The sequence below is a fragment of the Acinonyx jubatus genome, chromosome C1 (genome assembly GCF_027475565.1).
Source record: "Acinonyx jubatus isolate Ajub_Pintada_27869175 chromosome C1, VMU_Ajub_asm_v1.0, whole genome shotgun sequence".
In the NCBI taxonomy this organism is placed as follows: domain Eukaryota; kingdom Metazoa; phylum Chordata; class Mammalia; order Carnivora; family Felidae; genus Acinonyx; species Acinonyx jubatus.
This window is the reverse complement of record NC_069381.1, coordinates 112,102,003-112,126,008: the sequence shown is the minus strand read 5'-3', so window position 1 is coordinate 112,126,008 and position 24,006 is coordinate 112,102,003. Positions and strand designations below refer to the sequence as shown.

Sequence of the window (24,006 nt, the reverse complement as noted above, 5' to 3'; positions counted from 1 at the left end):
TGCTTCTGTGTGACATAGTCACAGGTAACTTTCTCCTCTCATGTATCCTCTTATAAATAGGACACCAGTCATATTGGATTAGGACCCCTCCTAATGGAGTATGACCTCATCTTAAGTTGATTACATTTGCAAAGAACCTATTTCCAACTGAGGTCATGCTCGCAGGTGCCGAGGGTTAGAATTTCAGGAGGACAGAATTCTACCCCTAATGGTATCATTTCAGTCTTCTTCACAGGTTAGTCATGGAGCAGACACAGTGGAAATTATAATAGAAGGATAATGACAGGAAGTGTATCGTGTTCTTCCAGCCTCTTGTGGAGTGGAAGGGTTTTTGGGCAGGCAGGCAATGCATGTTTCTGATACCTCGAGGGGGAGCACTAACGGGCCGGAAGCAGAGACGAAAGAGGGCATTTCCAGGAAGAGCAAATGAATGTCAGGAACAAAGTTCAAGGGTCTCGAGCCTGCATATTTGTGGGGGCCACAAAACTCACCAAGATGAGTCACAAGTTTAGAACGCTGAAAAACTAATCAAATTGCATGAATAGGAAAGGATCAGTTTTACTTGAGCAGGGATAAGCAAAAGCTGTTGCAGCTCCGTAATCTGAACGAAAGTTTCCCAGCGAGGAAATCTACTGCGTCAATTCTGGGGAAAAGAAGGAATGTTTTATTATAGACAGTTACTGAGCATGTCAGACTAGTTAAATGTCTCTGAGTGAAAGATGAACTACTTTCTGAACACTAGCCACAGGATGCCATCCTCAGAGCATTCGTAGGTGTTAGCACTGTTCCTTTATATTGAGGACAGTGGATCTCTCAGAGGGCTTGCTCAGATTAGGGACTGTTTACAAAGGTGTGAGCCTACAAAAGGAAATTATGGGAAGGGGACCACAGAACAGAGCTAGTAACAGAGGGGCTGTTCCCACCCTCAGGCCCGGGGAGGTGAAGGGAGGGAGAGTTGCCGGAGTAGGAAGGAGAGCAGCATATGGAGAGGTTGAAAGAACTATGGCCTCTTGTGTGGGAGTAGCCAGCAAAGAGCTTGGGGAATGACCTCGATCTCCCCTTGGTCCTACCAGTCTGTTTCCCATGTCTCCACGGACAACCCAGCTAGAATTCAGAAGGCAAGAGCACTTGCTGATGTAATGTTTTTCAGCAGCCTTCCTGGGCAGAGAAGGCAGCAGAAGGAGAGAGGGTGTATTGGCAGGGCAAATGGAAAATACCCATGGTAGCCTGTTTAAGGAACTGTGTAAAGAAGGTTGGGGAAACAAATGATTAGAATTCGTCAAGGATCAAGGATGGCAGTGAGGCAGAGGGCTGTCCGTGAAACCCACAAAGCATGCAAATATATGAAACATGGATTTGTTCAATAGATTCCAACCTGAAGCAGATAGGACCTCCCTTTGTGGGCTGAATGGGAGTGAGGTTAAGATGAATGAAAGAAGCACATACTGAACAAGAGACAGAGAGAAGTAATCGACTAAAAGTTGCTAAGTCACTCAGTTGGTGAATTACTGAAGGACACATAGAACACCAAGAGAAACCATGGCATACTAAAATGTAATGTTTGGTTAAAAAGGAGACCTGGGCCCCATACCACTACCTACCTGGTGTTAAAATTTTCCTGGCCTGAATGTGGGTAATTTTAGCCAGTGATGTGAAGTTTGTGATCATGCTTGGCTGTGTCAGTCTAATTGGGCAAGTATGTAGGAGGGCATTTAACACAACAAGTAATCTAGGCAGACTCAGAACTAGTTTACTGGATGAAAATGCATGTAAGGTGGGCTTGCAGGGTGGGTTAGAAGCCATCAGGAAGTGAGAGAGTTCTGGGCACTGGGATCAGTACAAAGGAGAAGATAGGAATGGAGACAGAGAAGGGCACAGAAAGCAGTTGAAATCAGGGAACATCTGAGGAATCTGTGCAAGAACTTGGGGTTGGAAGATACGAGAAGGAGGCTTCTCAGATGTTTCCTTCTTCCCTCAGTGCAATGGTTAGTTTTATGTTTCAGCTTGGTTACATCGTAGTGCCCAGATATTTGGTCAGTAATTATCATTAACATTTCTGTTAGGGTGTTTTTTTTTAGATGAGTTTAAGATTTTAATCAGTGATCTGTGAATAAGACAGATTACCCACCAAAATGCGGATGGACCTCATCTGATTAGTTCAAGGCCTAAGTAGAACAGAGACTGACTTCCAACAAACAAAAAGAAACTCTGCCAGCAGATGGCCGTCAGACTCCAACTGCAACTTTTTGCTGGGTCTCCAACCTTCTGGTTTACCCTGCAGACATTGAACTTACAAAGAAAGCCTCCATGATCTTGTGAGCCAATTCCTTAAAATTGATTAATTGGTTGATAGATGATAGACTTAGATATAGATATAAGTAGATATTAATACTCATATTCTATTGGCTCTGTTTCTCTGGACAACTGGACTTGAAGTACCTGTATTTTGGGTGCTCCCACTCTGTGCTCTCCTCTCATTTCTTTGTATTTCCATCCTGATGCCAACCATACTGCATCATAAACATCAGTGTTTACTTGTGTGTTCCTATGGATCTGTGAGCTCCTTGATGGAAAATTAGGGACAGAGTATGATGAATCCTGGTTCTACTTTGTGCATGCTCCAGTGAGCTCATTGTAAATGGAACTCTGAGAAATTGCAGCCAAATTAAAGATTAATTTTGACCTTTTCTCTTTTTGCTTTCCCACTTCCCCTAATTTATCTTAGATTAAGGTCCTGTCCTATTAAATCAATAGCAGTCTGGAACTGTGGATACTGACTCAATGTCTGATTTAAGTGGGCTTGACTCATTTCTACTATGTGGAACATCTTCTACAAATCCAAGAGTACCTGTGCCCAACTGTTCCCCATTGCCTCCAATGCTCCCATTGCTAGCCTTCCCCAAATCCCTTCTTATCTTCAAATACGGGAATGACCAGTGGGAGTAGCACATGTGTTGGAGTCACATTGGAATTTAAATTCTAGTGCCAGCATATTCCAGCTGTGTGACCTTGGACAAGTCGGTTAGCATTTCTGGACCTTGGTTTCCTTATCAGTAAAATGGAGATGATAAAAAATGGCTGCCTTCAAAGGTTCATTTGAGGATTATAATATATATGAGAACTTCCTAGTTTCAAAAAGTAGATGGTCATGAAATAGGGTAACCAAATACCCTGGTGTAATTATTAATCATGCCCTCATTCTCCCTCACTGCTGTCCTAGTATAGATGGTATCTGTATACTCCTACTAGCTGTAAAAGATAGGTGTGCACCCTTGCCAGCGATAAAGTCTGTGCTGCTTTCTGCAGGAGTCATGAGATTTCTGAGGCTCGAGAAACCTGGAGGTAGCATTTCTGAGGGGAAGCTTCTAGTATTTATAAAGCAGAACTAGAAAGGTGAGGCATTCCAACAAGATTTTCTTTAGAACTTGACATTTACACTCATTCTATGTAGCTTCCATTGTGCCATGTTTAATGTTAACAGGATACCTTGTCAACATGTTAAAAGATGTTTCCCAGGCACACACAGTTTTTCCTTTGTACAGTACAATTGTATACGGATATGCAAAATTGTTTGTTTAAAACCAGTAACAAAAACGCATTGATTTTCTCTCTTGATGAATACAATACCAATTTCATGTATCTAGACCTGCATGGCAATCATCAGCCATTGCAAGGAATTTACAAGGAATGTTTAGTCAAATCTCTAAAGCAAAACTTGTTTTTCATTCTCAAACAGCTCATAATCCATTTGCAAACCACCTTACAAGTCACCATGTCTTATCACTCTCATTATTATGATGCTCTGTTTCTCCCTTCTTTGGCAGCAGGATCTGTTTTCATTAAAACTCATCAAAGCATGCATAATGGAGTAGGTAGAGAAGCTGCAATTGAGGTCTCTCTAATATTCCTGCACATAATTGTGCAGTGTGATTGCAGGTAATAGATTATCATCCAGACTGTTGGCAAAAAGAAAGAAATGCATCCATTCAGTTAGGTCTAACAGTTCGCGGCCTCGCTTTGAAGTTAGAGCAATGCCAGAGAGTTTACTGTTTGTGTATGGACTGTACAAAGGTCTGTAAGTATATAGGAAATTAGGAAATAAGAGTTACCTATGACATTGTATAGAACCAACTTATGGCACATTTATCTCTCCCTGATTTGCTTAGTACATTGGTAATTTTCGGCAGCTGGATTTTACACGAAAGAGAGGTAAAATTTAGTTGTTGATGACTTGCCCATCTATAATAAAGTTCTGTCCTCATGCATACTATTGGCATTCCCCTTCAGGCTTCTACCCCAAACACTCCACTTCTTACACACACATACACACACAGGCACACACACACACACACAACAAAAAAAGGAAGTATTAACTTCCCTGCCAAAGTCGTCTACAGGAACAATTGAGGCTCAGGTTCTCAAGCTTGTCTCTCATCATAAGTTAGATAGCCGTCATTACAGAAATATAGTTGCCAAAAAAATTGTCATTCGATTACAGACTTCATACAGTTGTGCTGAATATCTGCTGGCTACTGGGCTAGTTCCAGATGCAATACTGGAAAGTAACTGGAATTGGTTTTGCTTTGCAAATATGTTAATGAGGCTAGCAAGTTACAGAAACAAGATCCCAAGTATAGCCAGCAGACTTAAAGCTGTTCCTGCTAGGTATGCTGTGTGTCTTACCAGAGGGTCCCAAAGCCTGGGACGTACACTCTCCTCTAGGACTTTGAATCACTATGCATTGCTTGTCTGCTCTGGGCCAGGCACTGAGGATATAGAAATGAATAAGATACGGTCCCCCAGCGGTGCCTGGCTGGCTCAGTAGGTTAAATGGCCAGCTCTTGATTTCAGCCCAGGTCATGGTCTCACGGTTTGTGAAATCAAGCCCCGTGTCAGACTCTGCTCTGACACAGTGGAGCCTGCTTGGGATTCTCTCTCTCCTCTCTCTGCCCTTCCCCTGTGCTCTCTCTCTCTCTGTCTCTCTCTCTCAAAATATATAAATAAGCTTTTAAGAAGAATGATATGGTTTCTCAAGTCCACAAAGTTTATAATCTCATGTCCTTGTTGTACACACACACACACACACACACACACACGCACACGCACACACACACACACACAGGTGCCTGGGTGGCTCAGTCGGTAAAGTATCTGACTCTTGTTTTCGGCTCAGCTCATCATGTTACGTAGCCTGCTTGTGATTCTCTGTCTCCCTCTTTCTCTTTGCTTCTCTCTCTCTCTCTCTCCCTCTCTCTCTCTCTCAAAATAAATAAATAAAACCACCCATGTCCTCAGCCTTCCCCAGTCTGATTCATAATTCACACAATAGCTAGAGGGATCTTGTGAAAGCACAGGTCTGACCGTCGCTTCCCATCCCTGTCCCCTTCTACCTGTGCAAATCCCAAGCTCCTTATTCATGACTGCCAATCTTGAAGGGCATGGCTGTGGGGGTATGTGCATTCATATGCATTAATTGAAAGTCTTACAACAATTCCTGGTGCTTCTTACATCCTTCAGATTATTATAATTAATATCTGTTATACTTATTGTCTTGGGACCATGCGCAAGGCCCTCATTCTTTGTATCTCTCTTCCCCTCTCTGTATATGAAGGGTGATGTTAATAGCTTTCTGTGTTTGGTGTGTACTCCGTTAAATGAGTTAACATTTAGAGAATGTCGGAGAGTGACTGACACCGAGCAGGTGGTGGAGGAAACATAGGACTTTCTCCTCTTCTTTCCCCTTTCCTTGGAAATGTGTCCACTCAGGCTCACTCATGAGTGACATATATGCCGTGGCTCACTAGCGGTTTAATCAGTTGGAATAATAGTTGCATTGTTGCTTATATTTCAGAGGGACAGTTTGCTTTTTATAAATTAAGTGTTTTCCGAAGGACTGTTTTCAGCTGATGAAACATGGCAGTTCCACGGCTTAGAGGAAGGAAACTTTTTGTAAGTGTCTCTGTCCCTGTTTGATATCTTATGCTGTCCACCAAGGTGTGGCGACTTCAGAGGGCTCCTAGGACTTCCAGAAGGCTGGTCTCTTAGGCGAAGCCAGGGAGCAGATCTGCTTGTGTCCAAGGCGAGAGCTTTAAAGTGGTCTCTGTGGGCCAGTGGCAGACGGCATAATCTCCTGCTAAATTGGGCCATTAAATAAAACTACTAAGTCATAAAGCTGTAGCATTACCCTGAAATTAAAGCATTGTCACCTTTGAATTGCCAAGAATTTTAACAAGCACTTAGAGAAATTCCTTTCACACACCCATTTAGCATGGCCAGTTGACTCTGACCACGTGGATGAGAACAGAAGGCTCAGGACAAAAGATGGGGAGGGTGATTGCAATGTGACTTTCATTCATTTATTTGCTTATTCGTTCATTCACACACCCTCCCTTACAAACTCACACACTGCTTTATTTTATTTTATTTTATTTTATTTTATTTTATTTTATTTTAATTTTATTTTATTTTATTTTATATTTTAGAGTGACAGAGAGAAAGAGAGCACAAGCAGGGGAGAGGGGCAGAAGGAGAGAGAGAACATCCCAAGCAGGCTCTACACCGTCAGTGCAGGGCTCCATCCATCTCACAAACCCCATGAGATCACGACATGAGCTGAAATCAAGAGTTGGATGTTCAATCAACTGAATCATCGGGGCACCCCGGAAATAGCATTTTTAACAAATACCTGAAGATATCAGACTTTGGGAAATATCTTTACAAGGTGATTAGCATAGTGCTTTACTCTTAACATGTCCCCTTCCATATTCATCCCCCACTTCTAGGAGGGGCCTGGTCAGTGACTAAAAGAGTAGTTCTTCTTAAGATCTGAATACAGAGCCTATCCTGACACATTCCTGGTGGACCTTTCACAACACATTTTTATTGCAGATACCTGGTGATTCTTTCCTTTAGTGCTGTGAGGATCAGGGCACAGTTCGGTCAACCAGTGTTTACTGAGGCTGCCTGGTACTTAGTGCTGTACAATCCACTGTGAATCACTACCCTCAATGTCCAAGGATCTCATATTTAACTTCTAGCTCTCAAAGCACTTTTATCTAGGCCATTCTATTTAAGTCATGTGCTTATCTTTTAGATACTTGACAGCCATGGTATTCCGGGCACATTAACTTCTATGAGACTCAATTTCCTCATCTGTATAATAGGGATGATCAGTTACCCTTACCTCAGTGTGCTGATGTGTACATTGCATAAAAGTAAATGAGCATTGTGCATATAGACTCAGTACAATCTGTGACAGTGTCTAAGAGCTTCTAAAATAGAAGTCATTATCAACAAGTACTGCCATCATAGCAGGATCTAGACGCCAAAGGAATTCAGAGAGAGGAGCAATCAAGAAAGGCTTCCCAGGAGACATAGGGCTTGGGTTTGACTTTGAAAGATAGGTGTCCCTGGGCTGGACAGAGAGGGCAAAAGGAGGAAAATCAATCCTGTTGAGAGCAGCAGGGTCCTGGATGTGGGGATGTAATGAGCAGGTACCCAAGAGCCCTTGGCCTTTTTTGAGGGCTCCTGGCTCACCTGTGAATGCTGATGCAGTGCCACCATTGGGCAGGACACTTTCCTTGTCTGGAAGAGTGAAATAACAAGTGTCAGTCAAAGGTGCCTCCCCAAACGCTTGCTTTCTTTTGTTCACTTTTGCTCTGAGCCCAGGATTCCAGGGAGAGATCATGAATCAAAGTCAGTCTAGACATTCCAAACTGTAAAACAGCCAGGATGTGCTAGCAGCTTGTGATTCTATGCTCTGTGAAGTAGGGGAAGCAGAGGGTCCATTTGTCTGGGACCCTTGTTCCTCCTTCTCAAGTCACGGGAGCACCAGTCAGCCTTGTGCTGTCAGTATGCAAGCATTTGGATATGTTACATGTATTTGCAGAAAGAAGCTGGCAAAAGATATTGGCTGGTTAGTGGCCTGGGGGACAGTTCCACATGGGTTTAACAGTGCCAGGTCTGAATGTTCTGTCCAGACCTCAGGTCTTGGGTCTTGTACCTGATTCTGTTCTTCTGGAATACCATTCCCTCACCTCCTTCTTTAGACCAGGCTCTCCTCTCTTTCTCTTACGAAGCTTCTTGGCCTATAACAATTCTCATGACTCCACCTTCAATGCATGTAATAGACTAACATACACCAAATCTAGCGTGGTCGTAAAGAGCTTGGGCTTGGTTTGAATCCAGCCACTGATACTTCTTAGTTTTGTCGATTTTGGTGATGTTAAGTTACTCAGCTTCTCTGTTCCTGAGTTTCCTCTCTGTAATGAATAATATAACCTATTTTTTAAGGTGGTTATGAAGTTTATATGAGATCATGATAACCCGTAAGAAAAAAAATGCCTGGCATTATATACCTAATACATGATAATTGTTACTTATTTTTACTACTCTATCATCAGCAACCTTGACTCTGGTTTCTGGGGATGCAGTAATGAAAATAATAACTAATTACTTTTACAAGTGCACAACACCTGATATACTGAAAGCACTCATGAAAATTAATTCAACATTATTAATAAATATGCACTTGAGAATGGATGCGCTACCATGTATGAACGGTTGAGTTTGATACTAATTTTTGCCACTTGATAATTATTTGGATAATTAGTCCTCAGCCATGTGTGTGTTGGTATAAGGGCACATGCACAAGAATTTGTCAGAGTACAGTGGAATAGCTTGGAACACTTACTACAGGCGTAGTGCTGCACAAAGCATTATCTTTTCCTCCCGAATGTGTTTATTCTAAAATGTTCAAACTTACAGAAAAGTTGAAAGAACACTAAAATGAACACCCATACACCTTTCACCCAACTTTTCCAAGTGTTAAAATTCTGCCATACTTGCTCATTTGTGTGACCTTCACTTTCTCTCTCTCTCTCTCTCTCTCTCTCTCCTCCCTCCCCACATCACTTCCTCCTGGTATAAAATGCTTCTTGGGGCACCTGGGTGGCTCAGTTGGTTAAGCATCTGACTCTTGATTTCAGCTCAGGTTATGATCTCAAGGTTCATGGGATCGCACTCCACATCAGGCTCTGTGCTGACAATGTGGAGCCTCCTTGGGAATCTTTCTCCCCATTTCTCTCTCTCCCTACCCTGCTCATGTTCTTTCTCTCAAAATAAATAAACTTAAAAAAATGCTTCTTTTTTTTGTGAACTATTTGAAAGTAAGTTGTCAACATACTGATCTTTGAAACCTAAAGACTTCAGTTTATATCTTTAAGAACAAAGGTATTATCCTACATAACCACAATACTAATATCGTACATAAGAACATAAACATTATTCCAACCAAAACTGTTCAATGTAGAGTCAGTCTTGTCCGTACAGTGTTATCTGGTTTTGTATTTCTTTTCAGGATTCAAGCAGTGTCCACATGTTTAAATTTGATGGTCATATCCTTTTAGTCCCTTTTAACTAGAAACTCCCTTCCCCCAACCCATCTCTTCTGTATGGCTTTCATTACATTAACTTTTTGTGAAGTGTACTAGCCAGTTGTTAAGAAAAATATTCCATATTTTTTTTAGATTTTTTTTCTGATAATTTCTTTATCGTTGGAATGCTTTGGCAAGAAAACCTCATGGGTGATGTCTGTCCTCTTCAGTGCATCTCATTAATAGGTACATGATGTTATTGGGGCAATTCAGCCCCAACACCGGCTAACACACTCCTGCCAGATCTCTGCAATGTGAAGGTGATTTATAGTCAGTGAGTTGTCTGTGGGGTTATATGCAGACGCTGTGTGAATATCTCCTTCCTCAACGTATCCTCCCAATCCGGGAATGACCCTGACCCATATGTTATCACACTGGAATTTGTAAAATGTTGTTTCACTAATCCTATAATTCCTTCTGCATTTTCAGCTGTCATTCTGTACTCTTCTCTACAGAAGAGCTTTTTTTTTTTCAGAATAGCTTTTTATTCCTTGCCCTGCCTCCACCTCTCTTATGTCACTCTAGACTCATCTAGACTCATAAATTATTTCATTTTAAAATGTTGTTACCATTATCATGATGTTCTTTGTGTTCCAGTTTCCCCAAATGTAGCTAGTCCTACTCCGGCTAATTCTGCTCCTATGGCTTTGTTACCTGCCTCCATTAATCTTGGAGTACTTCCTTGTTTCTAGCACCAGATATTCCCTTGAACTTGCCCTACCTAGACCCAGACTCACTTTTTTCTCAAAAACAAAAACAAAAAAAACAACAACAACAAAAAAAACATTGCTCCTTTTTTGTAGCAAATGGTATTTAAAAATTAGGATCTAGGTGTGAGGTTTTCTTATTACTTCTTGTCTATTTCAGTGGACCGAACTAGAAAATGTGCGTTGGTGTGTGTGTGTGTGTGTGTGTGTGTGTGTGTGTGTGCGTGTGTGCACACTTGTGTTTAAATTATGATTTCTTATGGTTATAGCCAATGCAAATACAGCACCATTAGATTTTCCCTCATAGTTCTCTCTTCTATATGGATCTCTCTTGTCTCACAGTGAGAACCTGTCTCAACAATACCAATATATTTACTCATTTGTTCTACCTGACAATATACACAAAATAGGTTCAGAGTCACATCAACCATTCGCTACCAATAACAAAATAAAGTGTAGCATTTCCTGAATTTTAATTTTTGTTCTCAGAATATATTTTACCAAGGGGGTATAGCTAGACAGAATACCTCATTGAAAAGTTACTTGAATTAATATTTCCTTATTTGTGATTATTTTGTCTGTTTAATATACAGGGAGGCTTTTTGTTTCTGCTTAATGTTCAATTTTAGGTTTTCCCTCTTTTTATCCTTTTGATTTAATTCCATATTTTGATTATGCAAAATATTTGCATGTTACAAAAGCTAAATATACATATTTATATATACTTGTATTTATATATTTACATAATATATGAATATATTTTTATATTTATATTATATATAAGATGGTTGACCAAAGATGTCTTACTCTCTCTCCTATTGTATTCACCCTCTTCTTACCCATCTTATCCAGGTCACCATTTATATTGGTTTATCCTTCCTGTGTGTATTTCTATTTCTTCTTTATTCTTGCACAAAATGTAGCATAGTCTTTGCACCTCGGTGCTTTGATCTTGTCACTTTACAGTGCTTCCTGGGACGTATCATAAATCAGTTTAGAAAGGTGTTGTGTGGTATTTATTATAACTGCATAGTATTTCACTGTGCAAATTAACTATGCTTTATTCATTCAGACACCTCGTGATAGATATGTGATTTTTTTTTTCAATATGCTGCTCTCACAACAGATATTCTGGGCTGCAGAGCAGAATTTCAAGTATATGTATAAACATACTTTCACATCCTGTATCACTTCCCTGCTAATTTCAAGAGCTGTCACTGAAGTCAGTAAAACCCTGGTTGTGTGGGGTGTTTCATTCCATGGTAAGTGAATGCCCACTGTGGGTCAGGTATTTGGCATACAACGACTTACATGACAGTCTTTTTGCCTCGTGGAACTTACCGTGTAGCAGGTGGGGGGGGGGGAGGTTGAGTAAACAGATCGTTAACAATGGTTGCTGAGTAAGAAGAGAGCAGGTTGCTGGTGGAGTCAGAACAGGCTTCCCCCTGGAGAAGACACTGGCACTCTGGCAATATCATTTATACTGTGATGAGCTCTGGAGCAGAGATGTCAGCTGAAAGAAAGACAAATCATTCCATGTGCCTCTTTGAGTTACTTTTTGTCAATCACCTCTAAAGCCAGAATCTAAAATCCGTGAGAGCAGAGTAAGTAGACAGTCTGAGATTTACAGAAGCCTTGTCTTCCTTTGTGACCTTGTGAAAGGAGATGTGAATGCTGCCCTTGGATATCCCTCCTCAGGACTAGGACCATGGGGAAGACTTTGCAGTCAATAGTCTCCCTTTTGGGCTCCTAACTTCAATCTTGGCTACAGTGGCGATTCTTTTATTTGTTTGTTTGTTTGTTTGTTTGTTTGTTTGTGAGAGGGTGCATAAGGGGGGGAGGGGCAGAGGGAGAGAGAGAATGTTAAGCAGGCTCCGTGCTCAGAGTGGAGCCCAACATGAGGCCCGATCCCATGGCCCTGGGTTCATGACCGGAGCTGAAATCAAAAGTGGGACGCTCAACAGACTGAGCCACCCAGAAACCCCAACATTAGACCTTCTTTAAAAAGGGATGGAAGGGGCGCCTGGGTGGCTCAGTCGGTTAAGCGTCCGACTTCAGCCCGGGTCACGATCTCACAGTCCGTGAGTTCGAGCCCCGCGTCGGGCTCTGGGTTGATGGCTCGGAGCCTGGAGCCTGCTTCCGATTCTGTGTCTCCCTCTCTCTCTGCCCCTCCCCCGTTCATGCTCTGTCTCTCTCTGTCTCAAAAATAAATAAACATTAAAAAAAAATTAAAAAAAAAAAAGGGATGGAAACTACTACTCATGGTGTACTTGTGTCCCAGATACTGGGCTGTATTTTCTGTGTTTATCTCATTGAAAACACATCAAGTGTGAGGTAGAGATCACTTCTTGCTTGTGTTTTGAGAAATCAGAGGTGCAGAACGGTGGAAGAGAACGTCCAGCATCATTCAGCTAGTAAGTGACAGATGTAGGAACTGGATTTAGATCTATGTGAGTGCCAATTTTTCCTCAGCATGCACCAAACAGTACCTGCTACCGATGTAGTCCTAGAGATTTCGTAAGTAATACTAACAGCAACCAAAGGCGGCCCACCAGCCCCACCAGGTGATTTCCATGTGGATGGTCCTTTCTCCTGTCCCCTGCCCAGAGGGCAGGTGCAGTGGGTGTGTCCACACCCACCCCTCTGGCTCCATGCTGCCGGACTTTCAGCTTCCTTGGGACCTTTGCTCCCAGAACCAGCTGTGAATGCCTTGGGCTTAAGCGTCCAGAGTGTCATTCAGCCCCCATGCCCCTCATCTTTCCTTCCCAGTCCCTAAGATAATGCTCTGCACACTCCAGACATTTACTACATTTTCCTTGAAGAAGACCATGAGCAACAAACATGATAGGATGTGCGCGTGATCTGTTTCAACTCCCCCCCCCACTCCAAGACCGTAAAACAGATTACCCAGGTCTCTGTGATCATACCACCTATTTTAAAGCAAGACGAGAAAAATAACCCCCCAAAAAGGTACATAAAAAGTAAAGGCTCCAGCGAAGTAGGAGAATAAATCACAGTCAAGTATGTTGTCTGGAAGTCGTAAAGCGTGGCCCGCGCAGGCAGGTGGAAGCGCAGTAATGGCCAGAGCAGCGCGTCGCTACCCCCCGCCCTCCCCCGTACCCCCCCCCCCCCCCCCGCGCCCTGGTGTCTGTGTTCCAGCTAATGCAGGGGAGCAGGGGGCGGGTGGTGGGCAGAGCTGGGGCTGTAAACCGGTAATGCGCTACCCTCAGCAGCAGAAGGCCAGACGCTGAAAGCAGCCGCATCTGCAGTGGTTTTAGCGCTGCACGGGTGGATTCTCGCCCAGGCAGCTGGCTGATCCACCTGAGAGGGAAGACAGCTCCTGTGGGAATCCGAGGCCGTTTAAAGGAGTTGGACATTGTTTTACACCAAGTGTCCCTCTTCCCTTTACAGGTTGGGGGTGGAGGGTGCTGACCCCCTCAGCAGGTTCCCACGCCTGTCTCTGATGCTGAAATGACCCTTTCTGACGCTCCCCGAATGGCTTCATCAGAAGGTGGACTTTGATTTACCGTCTGGTACCCAGGGCCAGGCTGTGTGTCCAGCTCCGCCCTGTACGTTTTGTTCCATCCACGCATCACCACTGCTCAGAGGGTCATAGCCAGTTTACAGAGGACAAGACTGAGGCTTGGGGAGGTTAAATGTCTCTGCCGTGTTCAGGAATGTAGTCCATGGCAGAGCTGGCCAGGCCTACCCATCCCAGACCCCTCGCTTTTCTCCCCCACATCTGCCTCCATTAACCAGGGAAGCCCCCGCCAAGCAGACATTTACTCAGCGGCCGTTGCCCGTGCTTTAAATGGAGAGATAAGGTACAAACATATGAAAAATTAACTAACTATCAATGCAGAATGACAAGAGATGTCAGTAGGCTTGCATGCATAGATGGCAAATGAGTGGTACAGGCAGTGGCTTGAGGATTATTTGAACTGCCTTTACCCCTGGCATAGAAAATTCACTTTGTCAACATAGATAACTGTACCAGAAGTGACCCCAGGGACCTTAATATAGACTTGCTTTATTACAATAGGAGCATAAGTGAATTGGCACACTTTTCAAAGGACTATAAACAGCTCCCCACAGTGATTTAAGTTCAATTAAGCTGGGTATTGACAATCTGTAGACTTCCCTTCCTCCCATACGTTGTGATAGAAAAATTGCACATTTTTTTGGTCCTGCAAAGAGACAGATATGTGTGTAGAATGAGGTCTCATTAATCAGAGTTATTTCGTGTCTCTCTCTCTCCTTCTTTACTTTCCTTTTGTTTGTTCTTTCTTCTCCATGACGATCTCCATGGTAACAGATAGAACAGCTTACATCATCTATAATTACTGCTATTATTAATAATAATAATGATCATCACAATAATAATAGCAATCAGATAAAATGAGAGAAAAGATATGAAAGAAATTAAATTCTGGCTTTGTAGGTAAACAGTTTACAGCTTCTGAAATAGAGCAAGAGAAACCAGGAGGTCATGGAGAGACCCAGGATGTGCGTTCACAGAAGAATTTCTGGGGTGATTACCGGGAAGGATTTCACAAGAGAGATGATAATACACAATGTTTCAGAACATCACAGCATTTCTACTATGCAACCTCTTTTTCTTTTCTCTTGTCGATAATGTTGGTGGTCATATTGAATGTCTGTGTATATTGATCTCATAACTTGAAACTTCTTTTACATTTGGACCGTTGGACCACTACACATGCATAGAAGAGCTGCTTTGGAAGTGCTGGAGGAAAAAACCTGGCAGAAAGCAAATGGTGATCAACTAATCTTGTCCCTTGACAACAGTTTCCTGAAATCCTACGCAGTGCCCCATGACAGCCCAGGTTCTGGAGGTCTGAGAGTGAAAGGCTTCTGTTGCTCTGTCCATTCTCAAGGAAAACAGTGCATTCTCTGCTGGCAGGCTTCTCTAACACAGCCACTCCCAAACCTGCCCCCCCCCCCCGCCCCCGGTCTCTGGGTAATCCCACTTACTTATAATCTGAAGAGTAAGTACCATAGCCTGAGACATTTGTCTTTCTTCTATGCACAACCCCCACCCCCACCCCTAAATGATGATAAGCTTTTAAAGAGTTAGGCAGTGCATTATCCTTCGGGGCAGGTACTCCTGTGGCTGGCCCAGCACTACCTAGGCACATATTTGAAAATAAGAATGAATGATACACTTTACATTTTGGGAGATCTCATAGCTTTATGGGAAGACAGACTTCAAAACTAAATTCACAGTGCGGTTTGAGAAATGGCTTTGCCAGCCTGAATCACTATACTCTGTTATGTCTGTGAAATGATGCTATAGAATTTTATTCCACAAGCTTTCTTGATACCTCATGGTCTGTAACTCCTTGAGGAATAAAGGCAGGCATAATAGCTGGTGTGGGTCTGGCTCATGAGATCATTCACACTCACGCCAGTACATTGGACACCCTTAAACAACATCTCCCCATTTCCTCAGAGCTCTAGTAATTAAAATAGTAGGATACAGCCATAAAAATAGACACATAGACCAACAGAACAGAATGGAGAGCCCAGAATTACACCCCCCACAAATGTTTTCAATTAATATTTGACAAAGGAGCCAAGAACACTCAAAGGGGAAAGAATAGTCTCTTCAACTAATGGTGCTGGGGAAACTGGACAGCCACATGCAAAAACAAACAAACAAACAAACAAACAAAAACACTTGGGCCCTTATTTATACCACTCACAAAAATTAACTCGAAATAAATTAACGGCTTAAACATAACACGATACCAGAAAAATCCCAGAAACACAGGGAAGTTGCTCCTTGACAGTGGTCTTGTCAACAGTTTTTTCGGATATGTCATCAAAAGTAGAAACAAGAAAGGCAAAAATCGACAAGTGGGACTACATCAAACTAAAAAGTTTCTGCACAGCAAAGGAAGTGTGCAACTAAATAAAAAGGGGATCTATGAAATGGGGGAAAATATTTGCAAACTAAGTATCACATTAAAAAAAGCAAATATATAATTGCTGTTACGATCCTTAATGAATGGGCTAGATTCCTGCCAGCTCAAAAATCTCTAAATGCAGTTTTCCCTGAAGCGGAGAATTTATCTTGGATAACTTAATACATGTATTCCTTTGAGCAAGTTAGAAAGATGGGGCTATGCTGCTTATCGTGGGACTGAATGGTAGTCAACAGGAAGAAATAATAGAGACTGGATTGGGTAGCCGAAAGTGGTATCAAGGGCAGTGTTTTCCAGGACCAACAAATTCCATTGACTACAGTCCAGGAAATGCAAGGGACACCAAATAAATACAGAGACCCAGGAGACGATTCCAAAGGGAAAAGATGATTGAACAAGATGGTAATAAGTTATTAGCAGCAGCTATAGGACAAGAAAATGCAGTCCATCCCACCTGCTAACCTTATTTTCCAGGTGAGCTCCCACCCTCAATTCTTTAAAGAATGAAGTCTGGGTGCTGGACCTCATGTTACAGAAGAGTTCTAATGTAGACGTTCTTTACTCTTCTGCATGCCATTCAGCCTGCCTTGTGTTCAAGTAAAACGTGATGCCAAATCACTGGGATATGATCATGGATAAAATGACTGATATTGGTATCCCATTTTCCAGTGTGGACATTTCCGAGGTTAACAACCTGTGCAAGGCCTCAGTGCTGACATTTAGCGGAACGTAGTTTCTAATCAGACAGGCAGGTGTCGAAAGCCAGGCTGCTATCTTGTGGCACCTTGAAGCCCTAGATGCATCTCTAGAGACAAGAATACATGGCCTGTGGTATAGGGTCTGGTCTGGAGGCAGACCAGTAGAGGATGATGCCTGGAGCCTGGAGGCATTCATGATGTTCTCCCAATCACAGCATTTAGAGTATATATTTCTCTGTCCCTGAGTGTAACTGGTCCTTCTTGCATCGTAGGGAAACCTCCATTGGTTTCCTTGTGTGGGAGTTCAAGTTCACAGAACTTCGAGAAAGGAGCATTTCCTAGTCCAGGTCTCTTGAAACTGGCGTGGTTTCCCCAAGGATCTGCAAAGAGAGGGCTAGTCTCAGTTTGCCCCCTACCCTCTCCTTCAGTGTCTCATGTGTCCTACTTTATGTTCTGGGAAAGAACCCAGAACTACTGGTGAACTACAGAACACAGTAAGAACTACTGTGACAGCCACCAGAGGCCGTCTCCTCCTTGATGCTATTGTTAATAATAGCAGCATCTGCTGTCTGTGGGATCCTTGTGGACAGAGCTGATATATCCTTTATATAACAGGCACGTACAGATTTCTGTGGGATGCTGGATAATTCAGGCACTAATGGACCTTCTCACACAAATCCCCTCACTTTACAACCACGTGGTACAGTTGGCGTTCATTTCTGCTCTCCAGATGCTACTGATGAGGAAACTGGACTTTAGAGAAGTAATAATTTGACCAATTCTGCTTAACTAGTAACTGTCGACCTGGTACACAAATCCAGATCTTCTAACTCCAGAGCCCAGTCTGTGTCCACTAATATCCACCAGCCTGTGACCAATTTGACCATCTTGAACATTTAGCTTCATGGGTTCAATTTCAGTTAAAGCACCTGTGAGTCTGTGAGTAGATTCCCACCTCCGCCCACCTAGAAGACAGTTCCAAATGAATCTTTCTTGTTTGAAAATCTTTAGAGCTACAGTTCACATCGACACCCCTTAGCTAAAACTGCCTATCCCCATCTTAGACCAGACATCAGGGGCATCAGGCACCAAAGCTAACTTTCATGAGTGGCATTGACCCTCGCCTTTAATATTTTGTCAAAGTGCAGGACTTAATCTACACCTGCTACCAGTGAAACTGAGGGGGGAAAATAACAGAAAGCAAGAAGAAATAGTATCCAATTACCTCCTTCTTTTCAATCTTTCTTCTTCTAACTCCCAGGGGGAACAAATAATCAGAGGACAAAGGGCATCTTTGAAAGGAAAGCCAGCTAAGAAGCTCTAGGTTTCACATAATCCTCTCTCCTCTTATAACTCATCCTGCATTTGTAGGGCTTGTGATGTCTGGGTAAATCACAGGGGGCCCTTTGGACCTCTTAATTGTTCTTTTGTATCTCCTGTATATTTGCATATATCAAAAAGTGCCAGTAGTTGAGTTATTAGAACTGCCATTCACCCTCAGGTTCCAGAAGTCAGGGTTGGCAACATTAGTGGCTTTAAGATGAAATGTTGTCTCTCCTACACATCTTCCTTTTCCATCTTGCTAAAGATAGAATGTGACTCTGGCAAAATGAGTCAGTGAGTAAATGAATAAGCAAGTCAATGAATGAATGCATGAATAATCAGATGAATGGATGTGTGGGTATAAGAATCTGTGTGTATTTGGAGGGAAATTAAATCCGTAGGATTTAATGATGCTGTGTGGACCACGTCTGGCATCAGATGACACAGTGAGACTGGGGACAAGTTTATTGTCTCTCTCTAAGCCTTCATATATCTATATCTCTATGAGTATGTTTGTGTCTGTATCCATAGCTGTACCTGTGTCTATGTCTCTCTGTCTCTCTATCTATCTGTATTTACCATGGTGGAATGTTATATGTACCAGGGATAAGGTATATAAAATGTCCTTACACGAAAAAGTAACACAATGTCTATTATACATTAAACCAGGTGATTCTTTTCTTCTTCTGAGCACCGTGGACATTTAAAAACTCTCAGTCTTTATTTCTCTGTCCACGATATTGTATTAATGAACAATCACTTTTCTCTGGTAATTATCAGTGTTTGTTTATATCGGCATGAACATTTTTTGAGTTTCATGTTTATTGTTTGTGTAACATTATTTTTACAAATTAGAATCAACATCCTATCTTTACTTTCAGTCAGAATCTAATAACCTTCATTCTAGTATGTTTTTTGAGAATTTATAGAACATGTAATCCTGCCTGTGTGAAACATTGGAGATATGTGGTTATCAGTGGGCTGGTTTTAGGGAATAGTCTGAAGATGATTTAGAACGTTTGAACAGAGTTTAATTTTTTGGCTGCAAGCACTATTTCCTTTTTTGAAGTTGGAAAATACTTTAGAGACAATGGAAACTAAATTTCTTTCTGTCCCTCCTTCTAATATATTGAAATAGAAGAGCAGAGCAGTAAAGTTACTTATCCCAAGTCACCCACAGAATTATGGTAGAAAACGTATTAAAATTGGGGGTCTTGGTGGCCTGTGTTTTTCCTTTCCAGTTAAATATGCCAACAGCCACAATCCTGCTTCTTAGTAGTACTAATTAATAATAGTTACTTTCAGTATCAGCGCTTATCATTATTGTCTATAGGTATGCCCTGGGTCATTTCTTTACTTCCTAGACCTTGATTTCCTCCTTTGTAAAACTAGGAGGTCAAAGTAGGAGGAAACCACATGATGTCTATGGTAAGTTCTTTTTCAGCTCTGAGAATCTATGAAGAGTAATGATGTTATTATGTGGGCAAGATTCTCGGATGACAAAAGCTTTTTAAGTCTTCCTATTTCCTCATTTGCTTTATTTGTGATCATGTTCGGAATGAAATTCTATGTCCCATTGCAGTCAACGTTTTAGTGTAGGTTATTAGTACAGAATGTCTGATGGATCTCAGACCATGCCTTGCGACTTCATATGCTGGGTTGCTATTCCGTATTAAATTCCTGCTGGTATCTCTTTCTTTCTTTCTTTCTTTCTTTCTTTCTTTCTTTCTTTCTTTCTTTCTTTCTTTCTTTCTTTCTTTTTTCTTCTTTCTTTTTTCTACTGATAATAAAACTGAGCCCTAGAAAAGTGAAGTGACTTGTCCAAGCCTGTCATTGGTGGGGGTACATATCTCTCAAGCTCTAAAACTCAAATGTCTCTGCTCTCTCCTCACCATCCATTTTTACCTATAGGAGGTAACACACATTCTCCAAACCTGCTGTAAAGGTCCTCATCTCTGCATGTGAATTTTTATGCAAACCTCTTAAAATATTTTTTTGGTAACTAGAGGTAGCGTAGAGAATTAAAGCAAAAAGGAACTTCATCTAAGTACCTTGTATGAACAGCATGGATCACATAACCTCACCCTTGTTAATCAGGTGTATTTTACAGATACCTTCTATACGTAGGTCTTTCTATGTGCAGCAAACATTCAGTGGGATACTTGTGTTTCTGTGAGACAATTATCTATGCTAGTGTGTGTCTTGTGGGGAAGTGTGTGTCAGTACCTGGAAGCTACTGGGCTTTTTTTTGTGCGGTCAGACACCTTATGTTCCTATTCTTGCTTGAGGGTAAGCTGTTCAATTCTTCTCACTTTTCCTTCATTTCTAACATGGCATTTCTAACTTCCTTCTAATTTAGGTAATGTCACTTTAAAATGAGATAACGGGCATTAAGTGCTTCGCATAAGGGGTTCCACAAGTTTAGCTCCCGTGATTATTAACCCGCATATTTTTTAAATGTTTATTTTTGAGAGAGAGAGAGAGAGAGAGAGAGAGAGAGAGAGAGAGAGAGAGACAGTGCAAGCAGGAGACGGGCAGAGAGAGAGGGAGACACAGAATCCGAAGCAGGTGCCAGGCTCTATGCTGTCAGCACAGAGCCCGATGCGGGGCTCGAACTCACAAACCTCGAGATTATGACCTGAGCTAAAGTCAGATGCTTAACTGACTGAGCCACTCTGGTGCCCCTATTAACCCCCATATTAAATTAAGGCAGAGCTTTATGAGAAACAGAAATCCTCTGGTCATTTTTTTGTTTGTTTTTTGCACAGGTAGAGCACTGTAGTGGTGATTGATTGCCCCACGTGGAGCCAAGTATCACATTGCTTGAGTGATCTCTTCCCCACCTCCTCCCCACACCTCTGGCTTTATTGAGGTATATAAGCATGATCCCCTTTTGACCTTCCTTCTGATGTCTCCTTCCTTGGGTTGTGTTTTCTGGACAGAGGACAAGATTTGGACATCAGTGCAGCACAACAACACAGAGCTGACCCGGGTGCGGGGTGCCGACCCAGAGAAGCCCTACACCATGGCCTTGGATTATGGCAGCAGCATGGAACAGCTGGAAGCCATGATTGATGGCTCGGAGCACTGTGAGCAGGAGGTAGCCTACCACTGCAGAAGGTCCCGCCTGCTCAACACGCCAGGTAAGGCTAGTCCCTGCTCCTCTGCGTGGGCCACAAGGGCTGACAACAGATAGGCTTCCCAAACACAGAATGTCGAGGACAGGGGTGTCTGCCCATGAGGGGGCTGCAGTGATGGTTGTTCACCCTGCCGCGGAAAGAAACAAGGTCGGGAGAGGACCGGGGATGGATTTCTCATCCTGGCTCTGGCTCCCAGGTGTGGCCGAGAGCGAGCTTTGCAGCCTCTCACAGTTCCATCCTGATATGCAAAAAGACAAAGAAGACCACACCCGTCCTCCAACAGCTGAGAGAATGAGAAGGTTCTTGAGAGCAGCACTACTCAAAGAGAGCATTTAAACTAGACATAGAAGGTGTGGACTTGGGAAGAGATTTCTCTGGGAAAGGGAATAGCATATGAGAAAGCATGAAGGATCTCAGCACATTCACCAAAAAGCAATGAGTTCTTTCCAGGGCAAGATATGCAGAGGGACGTGGTGTTGGGCAAGGAGGCCAGCAGGATAGGCAGGGATGGTCCTGTGTGTTTCCAGCTCTAGTGTTACCTGGAAAGTACAGGCCTCCATGGAAATGACTCTTTTTAAAAATAAGGTTGCTGTTAGAAAAACAACAACAACAACAACAAGCAAACAGACTTCTAGGACTCTTACCAGAACCCAAAAGGGTTTTTTTGCAAAATGTCAGGAGGGCTTTGTCAAAGTTCATGGGTACTCTGGGAGTCCATCATTTTCTGTGACTATCAGTTTATCATCTATTCCATGGTCTTAAAAAAAAAAAGAAGGGCGCCTGGGTGGCTCAGTCGGTTAAGCGTCCGACTTCGGCTCAGGTCACGATTTCGCAGTATGTGAGTTCGAGCCCCGCGTCGGGCTCTGTGCTGACTGCTCAGAGCCTGGAGCCTGTTTCAGATTCTTTGTCTCCCTCTCTCTCTGCCCCTCCCCCATTCATGCTCTGTCTCTCTCTGTCTCAAAAATAAATAAATGTTAAAAAAAAGTTTAAAAAAAAGAAATAAAGAAAAAGAAAAAAGCCAAGAACCACAGGGACATAGAATATCCAAGAATGGGTGTCACAATCTGTCATCTCAAGAAACTTACAACCCCATTATGCTTAGAAGTTAGGAAGTTTGAAAGGCCGAAGAAGATTAGACAGTGGGAATGTCAACAAAGGAGAAGTGATAGAAGCCTAACTAAATATAACATGCCGCCTCACTGATCTAGAATCTTTAGGAAAGACGTTGTTCCACATAAGTGAATTTTCCAGATAAGTGTCACTTATCCCTTTAAGCACCAAAAATGTTTTCAAAGAATTTTTAACTATTTGAAATGAAAATCTTTCTCAAATGGATTACATGCTTCCCTGCTTTCTTAAACAGAGGGTTCTGAACATAAAATGTAACCTTTTCTTGATGACTAGAGATCATCATTGTGAAAATCAATTACCGTTCCCCTCTTGGCTTCAGCCATGCTCACAGGGCCGATTGGATCTGAGGCACCGGGTGCTGGCCCTCCCCGGTGTCCTCAGATGTGCTGCTTGAGAGGCTCCGTGTTGATACGTGTTCCCATGTCTCTCTATTCTGGCTCCCAAGCCTGCACCTGTCACTCTCGGCACTATTCAGAGTACCTGTGTCTGGAAAACCAACCTACCCTCTTTTCCTTGAGTGGTTTCTAGTTTTCTGAGGATTGTGTTTGGTGGAATTTTCAGAAAAATGGGGTAATGTTCATTCTGACCACAGATTCCCTTTAGTGTATGTATCGTGTGATATCAATTTGGTGACACCATTGCCTTTGTATGTGCTTTTTTTTTTTCCCCCTAAGTCAACTGTCATCAGATCCCTGAGTATATTCAAGTGCAAGGGCATGGATTTGGGGGCACATATTGAGAGGGACTCTGCCTCTTACTACTTCGAGAAACTTGTGCACGTTGCTACCTTTCCACTAGCAATTTCAGCACCTGAGCGATTTCGTCCTGGTACTGTGCCTGGTACTTATCAGGTGTTCAACAAATGCGGGTTTCGTATTTCTTTCCTTGCTCACAGCTTCAGTCCCAGCGGAGAAGGTCCAGATTTGCACTGCCATGAGAAATAGGTTCAAAGGATGATTTTATTTCTACTTCAGTGGTATAAATTGAAGAATTATAATAATTATAACTCCGCATGCAGATAATCTCACCACCCAGAGAGACCAATGTTGCACTTAGGTATGCATTCTTCCGGACATTTTCCCACATGGTTGTTCACAGAAACACAGTGAGAAGATACTATCTGTGTCTTGGGGTTGAGAATGCTCATGAATCCTCTTTTGCCCCATGGGTTATGAATCAAATGAGGTACGTGAACGAGGACAATGGACATGTGCACCCAGTGTCTGCTTTTTTTTTCTGGTGAGCTGGCTTGTATAAACCAGGCACTGCTTGTGGGTGAGGACTGCAGACAGAGAGCCCCTTAGAGATGTGGCCCCAACCTCACAGCCTTCAGTGCAGGGATGTATCCTGACTCAGTGGTGCTTACCTCCCAGAAACGGGCAGACAACCATGTACCATTGTGGGAACATGAATGAATCCCCAGCCAGGGCCTAGTGGACTGCTTTTGTTAGGCTGTTATAATAAAATACCGCAGATTGGCTGTCTTATAAAAAAAAAAAAAAAAAGAGAGAGGGAGAGAGAGAGGGAGGGAGGGAGGGAGATCAGGTTCTGGGACCCGGCTTCACCTGTGGTCAAACCAGGGATGCCATTTCTGATACACTGTGCAGACCTCACAGATCCAGAAG

At 42.6% G+C, this 24,006-nt stretch overlaps 1 protein-coding gene across 6 annotated transcripts in view; it reads left to right on the top strand.

The window, feature by feature from the left end:
• CNTNAP5 (contactin associated protein family member 5) overlaps positions 1-24,006 on the top strand; it is an 801,874-nt gene that overhangs the window by 535,969 nt on the left and 241,899 nt on the right. For all 6 annotated transcript variants that reach the window (XM_027056014.2, XM_027056013.2, XM_053214870.1 and 3 more), the window contains one exon: positions 21,053-21,253. In XM_027056014.2, coding sequence (XP_026911815.1) covers positions 21,053-21,253 — 201 coding nt within the window. The remainder of the gene's footprint in view (positions 1-21,052; positions 21,254-24,006) is intronic.